General features: G+C 38.2%; 1 protein-coding gene across 2 annotated transcripts; it reads right to left on the bottom strand.

Annotated features, from left to right (window-relative positions):
• Positions 1 to 616: 616 nt before the first annotated feature.
• Positions 617 to 6,346, bottom strand: LOC107801062 (uncharacterized). 2 transcript variants are annotated; one of them, XM_016624330.2, is made up of 5 exons: positions 6,216 to 6,346; positions 5,276 to 5,444; positions 2,628 to 3,756; positions 1,202 to 1,374; positions 617 to 1,063 (listed from the first exon to the last, which is right to left on the bottom strand). In XM_016624330.2, exons 2-5 carry the CDS (start codon positions 5,407 to 5,409, stop codon positions 952 to 954), a joined length of 1,548 nt encoding a protein of 515 aa, XP_016479816.1. In that variant the 5' UTR covers positions 5,410 to 5,444; positions 6,216 to 6,346; the 3' UTR covers positions 617 to 951. The 2 variants fall into 2 exon arrangements, with proteins under 2 accessions (XP_016479816.1, XP_016479817.1); XM_016624331.2 differs by having other exon boundaries at positions 5,669 to 6,217.
• Positions 6,347 to 10,682: the final 4,336 nt, after the last annotated feature.

The following is a 10,682-nucleotide window of genomic DNA, read 5'->3' as shown; positions in this document are numbered from 1 at the left end:
ATAAAGGAGTATTTGACCATCTTAATCTTTTTCCCATCAATAGTTTGACTTGATTTTGTGATCATTTCCTTTATGGTTTCTTTTGCTATACATTTCCAGTTATTAAGCAAGCATTTAACATGTGGGACACTGTTATGATTCATCAAAGAGATATAGGAGTAGTGTGTCTAGCTATTTTATTTTATGTAGCATGGGCTGTGTACTTTGCTATAATGAACAAGTTTGTCTTCAGTTTCAATTTTCATTATGTTCTTCACCTGTTATATCTCATTGCAAATGGTAGTGACCTGTTGGTTGTACAGTAAAATCATCATAGTAGTTCTGAAATATTCAACTAGAACAAATTAAAGTTTGCAATTATTCACTATTGCTGCAAGTTTGAAGAAATGAGTCTTGAATTCCGAATCTTGTTGGAAAAGCATTTAGCTTCAAGCATACATCATACACGTTTGTAGTTGGGGACTGCAAAGCTAAATTTCAAACAAATATATGAAATTTTGAACTTATGCAAATTTTAGCTTTCATGTCTGAAGTTTTTCAAAATTTTCAAGAAACATGCCAAGCTCAAAGGAAAATGAAACCTCTTTTGAAGACAACATTTGCCTTAAGATCTCTCTTGACATGAATTTCATCTATTATTTCTGGATTCAGAATTGACATGTTCATCATTCATGTGATTAATTCATCTAAAAATACCTGCTAAAACTAATCAGGCATATGCCCTGCATCACAACTAGCACAAGTTCCTAATATACAAGATATTATCCTGACCTGCAGAAAGCGTTGAGATTTTGGTTTGAGAGATCCTTGTAGTAGAGTATGTAACTTCTACTTCAGTTCAAAGATTATATAATTCGAGAAAGCCATTCGCTCATGAAACGAAAATCACTGCAGCAACTGCTAGCAGGATCGACAGCCATTCTCAAAGTACTAAAAGAAAAGGCAAAGAAGCTATTCTTCGGTCCAAAATTTCACAAAAGCCGTGATACATGCCTTCAATAATGCCAGGAGTGGATTTGTTTCATGTTCCTTGGATTTTGCCGAAGCGCTTTTCCATGTTTCACTAGAGAAATGAACAAGAAAATAGTAAAATTAGTGGGAATTGTATTGCAGGAATGATGAACTTGTTGACACTAGAACATAGGAAGAAAATGGAATGGAACAGCATTTAGCCGTCCAAGAGCTTTCTCAAGGTACTCACAGATGAATTCTGTCAAGTGGTGGATTGCCTCCTGTCTTCTGGCCACTACCATGTTGAACGTTGGTTTTACCTTTAGCCTCAATCAACTCGTCAGCAGTCGGTTTCTTAGAAGTGCCATTGTTACTACTGCTGTCAAAAGTCTCATTAAGCATAGGACTAGATGCATTGACAGTCTGCAAAAGTTTGAAAAAATTGAACATAACATGTTAACAATAAATAGAGAGAAGTTCTATAATAGGCGATCATGGTCCAGAAGTAGATGAGTAACAACCCATTTCGCACACATCACTAATTGGACCTTTTTTTAATACAGCAACAAGTTACGCTGTTTAGTTCAAGTTAGCTGCAGAATACAAAATATGACAACCTTAATACCTGAATATTCATTATTAAGATCATGGTAGAAAAGTAAAAGTCTAATGCTATGTAAGTGGTTATGCATTCAAATGCTGAACAAACAATTGACAGGACATCATGCAGTTGTACATGAGCATGACAATAAGTTGAAATTGGGTATACATGTGTTTCAAAGTTACATGCAAAAATAGATAAAATCATGTTTTATTCTCAACATGTAAACAAGCTCGCTTCTAGAAAATTTGCTCAGCCGCTGAAGGAAAATCTTTTTTATCAAAATCAAAGAAACCATAAAAAGTTGGAACATCTCAACCTTCTAAACCTTCTTAAAAACAGGTCATAATAGCATGAAGTAACTACTTCCAGCATTATACAGCAAGGAGCCAAGGAACACGCATCACTTGGAGAAAAGGTTAATTCATTCCATCTATAGATAATATTGGCCTTTGAATCTACTATACATACTACACCGTAGTTTTATACATGCTAGGTCTCTATCCCACTCACTACGAAGAAACAATGTAAACCCAGGATCTCAAACCAACCCCAAACCCGCCCAAAAGAGAAAGGAAACTCTACAATAATACTATTAATAGTTACCCTACTAGAGCGCTAAAGGGGTTAGATACACTCAACTTTGTCAGAATAGCCTTACTTAAGAACCTCTAGCACATTCGCAAAATCACATGCCCTCCCCTTACTTCTTCCATAAAACTTCAAATTTCCTTTTTTCCCCAATTAAACTTAATACTAGCCATTACAGTACTAACAATGATAGATGCCAAGAAGTGTGGACAAAATATACACATCCTCATCATAAGGGCATGTCCGACGAGATGAATTTGCAAGCTTCAGATTGTCGTTGAAGTCATGAACTCTATTTCCCATACATTTGTCATAAGTACACCCCAAACCAATGATGAGTGCATTAAGAGTTTAAGACAAGCACCAGTGGAAATAAGCTTTCAAATCAAAAGATAAAGTTTAAAAAATAAGAAAGCAAATGCAGGAACATTGACACTCAACCTACATCAACATTGTTAAAGTTTACTGCTTAACAAAAGCTTACCCCATTTACTGTTGATGAGGCCTTAACTATTACATCATTGGCAACGGCCGCTCTTTCTTCTGAGGCACTTAAAATTTCCAATGATGCATCCCTAGCTTTCAGCTCTGCTTTCTCGTCCGACAGTTTACTGGCCTTTTCTGATGTTGGATCAGCTGTCATGACATCAACTGGCTCATTTATCAGTTGAGCATCTTTTTCTGAAGAGGTTATTATGTCCTGTTCAATTTCTGTTTCTTTGGATGTTTTTGCTACATTGGTTGTTTCATTTAATCCTGAATCCAAGTCATCTATTTTCTTAGAAATAGGCCGCAGGGGAAACTGCTCCACTAGTAGTTCTGTTGTTTTAAGAGGTTTAGCTTTTGATGCTTCCGGTTCAGTCCTTTCACTTTTAACTTCCAGACCCTCTCTTACCACTGACTCTGTAGATATTGGTTCTTCATAAGTTTCATCCTTTTCAACTGTAGGATGACAAGCATTGACCTCACTGCTAAGACTCTCATTCACAGGGTCAGAGATGATCTCAGAAGAATCTAAAACTTGTGAATTAGTATATTGATGACTGACAGAGAGGTCGTCACGCAAGTCAGATTTACCAGAAATTTCATTTTCTTCAGTTGTCTCATAATCACCAACCATCTGTTCATTGCGCAGCTCCTGGTCAAATCCATTGATCCCACTAGAGTATGAAAACTCATCCTTGTTTATTTGATGATCAGACTCAGAATCAATTATGTACGATTCATCCGATTGTTCAATTCTTTCATTGAAGTCACTTGTGCTAGTTTTTGGTCCATCATCTGCAACCTTCGCTTCAGCTACATCAAGCTGTGTGTTCATGCCAAAATCTGCTTCACTTTTACTCATGTAATGAATGGGTGCAAAAGTTGACATAACATGGCTCTCCTCGGATAAAGACAAACTTTGTGGTTCAGTTGATATGGATCCTAGTGGATATTGTTCTGCAAAATGGACATCATTTTGCTCTCCGGGAAGCAACTTAGCTGGACCTAGAACTTTATTTTCCTGAATTATCTCGCGAACTATTTCTCGTACTGTGTAGAAAGAGCCACCAACTTCTTTGTGCGTCAGATTAAGTGATGGGAAATTCCCATTATTTGACGTCTGATATCTGCAATCAATAAAGGCAAGTGCAGATAAGATGCCATTCTATCGATCCAACTGCTGTTAAGTAAGAATTGGTGCTCCAAAGAAGATTGAAAATTTTACTTCCCTAGCACCTTCTAAAGATGTTCACCTAGGTATAGATGACCCAAATAACAACCTATGAAAAACCGACCATAAACATTTATCCTATTATTAAGTGTTCTGGCACCCTAAAGTGCCCTATCAGGCTCAAAGTTGTTGACATTATTACCGTTTTGTAGTTGATACGATTTGAAATTGGAGATTAACTGTATCATTTAGTCGTGACTTATTCAAAATGCTAATTAAATATTTAGAAAATCTAAACACTTTTAGTAGATAGAATTTTTTACTCTCGACTATTCGAGTTTTATTTTCAAAATATGAGCTAATACCCCTTAATTTGAAAATTCAAAATTTGGCAATTTTCATATTAAAAATCAACTGCACCACATAAAATGAGAGGATATTACATTGCAACACTGCTATACAACTTTGAAGTTTGATGCTGAATATGAGAGAAATGAGGGGATGATGCTAACCGATGTTTTAAACACATTGTGAAGCTGAATAGGAGAACTATGAGGGATAGACAAATGATTCTACATCCTACTAAACAAATAGGATTTTACATGCCAAGATCTGGACAATTTGTAAGGTTAGAGATAGAAGAGCTTTTGATGGAAAGGGGTTACCATTCTCCCAAATGTCTAACATCTTGTTGTTTTCTACATATTTCTAAGCACACATAGGATTTCTACATCTATAAAAAAATTGGAATTCGTGGTAGAAAGCAACATGTTTTTGCAGCCTGTTCTGTACACTTCCCATAAACGAGAAAAGACACTTTTAGTTCAATGGAACCTTATTTACTTGCAAAGAAACAATGGACGGAACACATGTCTTGCATTTCAACTTGTTCCCTTTCTCATCTATAGCTATCTAACATATCAATAAACTTAACAAGCATAGACCAAATGGCTTAACCAGGGTCCAGGTACTTGTCATTGGGTAATGTCTACATTCACCTTAGCATCCAAAGGTTTTTTTATCTCTATGACCCATCATATGCAGAGAAGTGAGAACATCAATAAAATATAATGACAAGGGGCAATGTCAACCAGTTGTGCATTTCCATCTCTGCGCACTTGCCAGCAGCCATTGAGGACACCTAGAACTAGGGTCCGCGGAAGTCTTAATCTGTCAAATTTGATACTACTATAACATAATCTCTAGGTCACAAATCAAATATGTATCGGATACTCTTAAGGAAAATATCATTCAAAAACCTGCTTTTGGACAAGTTCACACACAGATAATAAGAGGTGATTCATTAGCTAGACTAAAGCATCTGAAGAATTTGAAAGAAGAATAGGTTTTGAACTACTAGAACTGTGAAACACAAGTGTCATTCTAAACCCTAAACATATTGGTCCAAATCAACTTGACTTGGCAGAAATTATCAGAATTGCATGGTTTATAGAAGTAATGATAAGGTCACTTACTTCTTTATAAAAGTTTCAACCATAGTCTTTCTCTCCTCTTTCGAACGCCTAATCCTAGTCTTCCGGCTGCCAGAGTCATTGTAAGAAGCAAGTGCAAATGTTTGTCCAACCCAACCACCCTTAATTGTCTGCATATTTAACTTTCAGCTACTCATGTAAAGCTGAAATGCTGAACAACAGAAAATGTTAAGCATCAACATCAAATTATGAAACTCCACAGCTGAATTAACAAATAAGGGAACTCTTTCTTGATAAAGATTAAAAAATGGAGGGAAATAGAAAGAAAAAGAAGAAAAATGGATTCCCACATATTACACACAGAGGCTATATTACATGTAACATAGTACAGAAGCACTTAAATTCTAAAAGACTGTTTGGAAACAGTAAACTTACAGTTACCCTATTTCAACTTCAGCTTCAAATACTACTTTTTCCAAATCTCAACTAAATCATGTCCAAACGCCTAACTAAGTAGTGTTTAAAAGTACAAAAGACAAAAAAAAATCAAAACTTTCTTTCCATCTGTAAATTCAGGTTTTTCCTCCTCCATCTCCAGCAATACATAAGTACAAAAACACTGTCAATAAGAACAGGTAAATGAAACCCCAAAATACAATATGAGAAATTGGAAGTGAAAAACAATTTTTTTTTTTTGAGAAGTGAAATTCAAAATCGAACTACCAAGATTATCACAAAATCATTAAGAAGCTAAAACCCCACCAAGAAATCTTTCTGTTATTCTCCTATTCCTGTATCTTTTGAGTTCTAATACTCAGGAAACTAATCAAAATGAGCAAAAAGAAAAAAGAAAAAAAAAAAAAGGACTATAACCCCATTTCCACATTCAGATTTTCCACAATTCCAAAAAGCTAAAATTGTTTAGCTAAGCAGTTTAAAGTTGTATTAGCCAAAAAAAAAAGGATTGTAGAGCAAAATTTACCTGGGTTTTTTTCTAGAAGCAAGGGGTTTGAGAGTGATAAACCCTACACAGTGAAGAGGAGTGAGAGACTGCTGTGTTTGAGTAACATTCCCATTTTCTATTGGTCCAGCGAGAGGGCGGGTTGATTATTTATTTTGAATTTTTTTATTGAGCTTTTGTAACATGAGGGTGGAAAAATGAATTAAAAACCAAATTCACTTTAATAATCGAATTTCTAACTTAAACATTTTTCACGCACGTCTTCTATCTTCATATTTTTCACAGACCTATATTTTGGTAATAAAGGAAAGTGTTGTAATAGCTTGTTAATATTAATTTTATTTCACTTTATGTAACACTATTACTATTGGCGAGTCAAACAAGGTTGTTCTTGACTCATCAACTACTGTAACTTATACTTAGTTCTTTTTATATATTCAAATTTTATAGTACAAATTTTGAAATTTTAAACTTTTTGTCTGATTCACATAAAAAAAATTAATTAATTCAACCTTCATATTCGGAAAAGAGTCAGTGTCACATTAGTGTATGGATCAAAAATTACCTTTGACATGATCAAACCATGTTAACATTAAAGAGGCACTCGCAGACTGCCATGTGTCGCCAGTACAACTTTGTTAAAGGCCTGCTCGATGTCGAAGTGATCTCTTAAGAAGTGAAGGGCAGGACCGATAAAGCTATTGAAGACCAAGGTCGAAGAGTCAATAAAGATCGAGATCGAAGAGTCAGCGAAGATCAGGGTCGAGGTCGAGCACTCAACATAAATAAAGTGAATAACGGCTAGTTTTAGGATAAGACATCAGAGGAGAATATTCTAGTGGATATTCTCTATACTTGTGCTATTAGGGTATTCTAGGTATATGTTCCCTATAAATAGAAAGAGACACAAGGATAGGGGACATAAGATATTCGCTTGTAAGAAAACACATTGACTTTATAGAGAGAATCTGGCTTTATTGCAAGCACACGAGAAATACCTTTCTACTAAGATTCTTGCATAACTTTTTCACTTGATCCGAGAACTACTTGAATATTTGAAGGCTCATCAATCATTCATCATTGTCAGAAGGAATATCCGCAAATCTCACCCTTTTTAGGTCGATTGTTCTTATTTACTTAAATGTCATTCATTGCTATTTATCATTATTTAATGATATCTTCCACATTTTGGGTCATTGAATATTGTTAGTGTTGTCCACATTTATTGCCTTTTGGTCAAACATACATATTATCTATTACAACAACAATAACAACAACCTAGTAAAATCCCACAAGTGGGGTTTGTAGAGGGTAGTGTGTACGCAGACCTTATCCCCACCTATGAAGGTAGAGAGGCATATTATAACAACAACAACAACAACAACATACCCAGTATAATCCCACATAGTGGGGTCTGGGGAGGGTAGTATGTACGCAGACCTTACCCCTACCTTTGTGGAGGTAGAGAAGTTGTTTCCAATAGACCCTCGGCTTAGGCAAACATAGGTACCACAATAATAACAAGAAACAATATGGGACAACGCCGAAAAATCATGTAGAAGCAGGAAAAAAAAACTACTACCAACCAAATGCAAGAGTACGTACTAACACTACCGGTATAAATAATCTAGACTACCTAACCTACTATACTAATCTTAGACCTCTACCCCTTCCTATCACGGATCATGTCCTCGGTCAGTTATAGCTGCGCCATGTCATTCCTATTCACCTCACCCCAACTCTTCTTCGGCCTACCTCTACCTCTCCTAAGGCCCTCCAATGTCAACCTCCCACACCTCCTTACTAGAGAGTTTGTGCTTCTCCTCCTCACATGTCCAAACCATCTAAGTCGTGCTTCCCACATTTTGTCCTCAATAGGGTCCATACCCACCTTGTCCTGAATAACTTCATTCTGAATCCTATCTAATCTAGTGTGCCCGCACATCCATCTCAACATCCTTATCTCTGCTACCTTCATCTTTAGGACATGAGAGCTCTTGACTGGCCAACACTCAGCCCCATACAACATAGCTGATCTGACCAGCGCTATATAAAACATACCTTTAAGTTTTGGTAGTACCTTTTTGTCATACAAAACACCGGAAGCAAGTCTTCGTTTTATCCATGCAATCCCAATACGATGTGTGACATCTTCATTAATCTCCTCATCCCCCTGTATAATATACATAAGGTACTTAAATCTCCCCCTCCTAGGGATGACTTGTGAATCCAGCCTCACCTCCCCTTCCACTCCCTGAGTAGCACCACTAAACTTACACTCCAAGTATTATGTCTTGGTTCTGCTTAACTTGAAACCTTAGACTCCAGGGTTTGTCTCCACACCTCTAACCCCGCGTTAATACTGTCTCACGTCTCATCAATCAAAACAATGTCGTCAGCAAATAACATGTACTACGGCACCTCTCCTTGGATGTGGCGAGTCAGTACGTCCATCGTTAGGGCAAACAAAAAAAGGCCAAGTGCCGACCCCTGATGCAACACCATTATGACCGAAAAATAGTCTGAGGCCCCTCCCACTGTCCTCAAATAGGTCTTCGATCCCTCGTACATGTCTTTAATCACCCTAATATAGGCCACATGTACCCCTCTAGCCTCCAAACATCTCCACATAACCCTCTCGGGACTTTATCGTAAGCCTTTTCTAAATCGATGAGCACCATATGCAAGTCCTTATTCCTCTCCCTATATTGTTCCATCAATATCCTAACAAGGTGAATAGCTTCTGTAGTTGAACGCCATGGCATAAACCCAAACTGGTTCTCAGAAATAGACACCCTTCTCCTCACCCTTAGCTCCACCACCCTCTCCCACAACTTCATAGTGTGACTAAGCATCTTAATACCCCGATAGTTGTTACAATTTTGGATATCACCCTTATTCTTGTACACAGGAACCATCATGCTCCATCTCCACTCTTCGGGTATCTTTTTCATCCAAAAAATGACATTAAATAACCTAGTAAGCCATTCCAAGCCCGCCCTGCCCATACTCTTCCAAAACTCCACCGGGATGTCATCTAGCCTGGTCGCTCTGTCCTTGCTCATCTTACGCATAGCCCCCACAACCTCCTCAACTCTAATCTGGATCTAAATTTTTGGTCAAACAGTTTGGCGCCGTATGTGGGGATTTCTTAGCTAATCTTTTAGTTTCCTTTAGATTTACAACTCACGTGAGTTGCTAACCTAACAAACCACAAGGTCTTTCTCTTTCTCTGCACGTACGGAAGCCTACATGGCAGGTAACCAAGGAGATAAGACTAAAGTGACATGTGACTTCCTGGCAAACTCATGAACGCTATCAACGAGACGTGACACCCACTGCCTCCCCCCATTGTAGCATAACAAAACCAAATGGAAAAGGGGCCTTCACGTCCACAGGAGAAGGAACGTCACCGGCTATGAAAAAGCTCCTTGAAGCATGCACAGTGCAACGAGCAGACGAGCAGGGCGACCAACCAGACCCTCCAATACCAGGTATAACTCACAATGTTATTAACAATGCAGGTGACAATGTCCTCGCTGTTATTCTAAAAAGGATGGAAGAAATGGAGAATAGAAACAAAATACTCAGAGATCATATGAAAGAACACCAAGAACGAGTTGACAAGATACCGGGCACCCCTAAGCTACTGCCAAAGAGGGACGATGGTAGATTCATAGAGCATCCGTATAGCAAAGAAGCAGCCTCACATGCCATACCAAAGACCTTTAAAATGTCATCATATCTTAGGATAAATGACGGAACGATTGACCCCAAAAATCACGTGACTCATTACGTCACCGCTGTGAAGAGCAACGACCTCACCAAGGAACAAGTGTCCTCTATTTTGCTGAAGAAATTTGGCAAAACCCTCATGGGAGGGGCATTAACATAGTATTCACAACTACCAGCCCCCTCCATAGAAACCTTCGAAGAAATGGCAGATAAATTCATAACGGTGTATGCCGGGGCCAAGAAAGACGAAATAAAAGTAAACGATATCTTCTCCATCAAGCAGTCCTTAGGAGAGGGACTGAGGGACTTCCTCGTCCAATTCAACAACATAAGGATGACCTTACGAAACATGTCCGAGGGGATGGCAATCGCAGCCTTTCGGAATGGGTTGAGTAGAGAGGGTTCAAGAGCGACCAGAAAATTGCTGAGCTGGTTGATGAAGTACCCTCCAACCACTTGGGATGAAATTCATAATGCTTACTATGCCGAAGTCCAAGTAGATGACGACGATCTCAACGGACGTACTCGACGGCTTGTCTCGGTACAAGCCGAGCCCAAGAAAGAAATAAGAGATAACATAAAGAGGGATTACCCGGTCTCACAACCAAACACCGAACGACATCAGCCATACATCAAGGGGCCCGCCCCGTCTTCCATCCACTATGATGATGGACCATCTAGGCCGAGGACGGGGACTCACCGGAACGAAAGAGGTATGCCCCTTTGTAGCCTGCTCACAATTTTTGTGTGTCA

The sequence above is a fragment of the Nicotiana tabacum genome, chromosome 13 (assembly GCF_000715075.1).
Source record: "Nicotiana tabacum cultivar K326 chromosome 13, ASM71507v2, whole genome shotgun sequence".
NCBI classification, from domain to species: Eukaryota; Viridiplantae; Streptophyta; class Magnoliopsida; order Solanales; family Solanaceae; genus Nicotiana; species Nicotiana tabacum.
The sequence above is the reverse complement of the archived record's forward strand: the minus strand, read 5'-3'. Positions and strand labels throughout refer to the sequence as shown.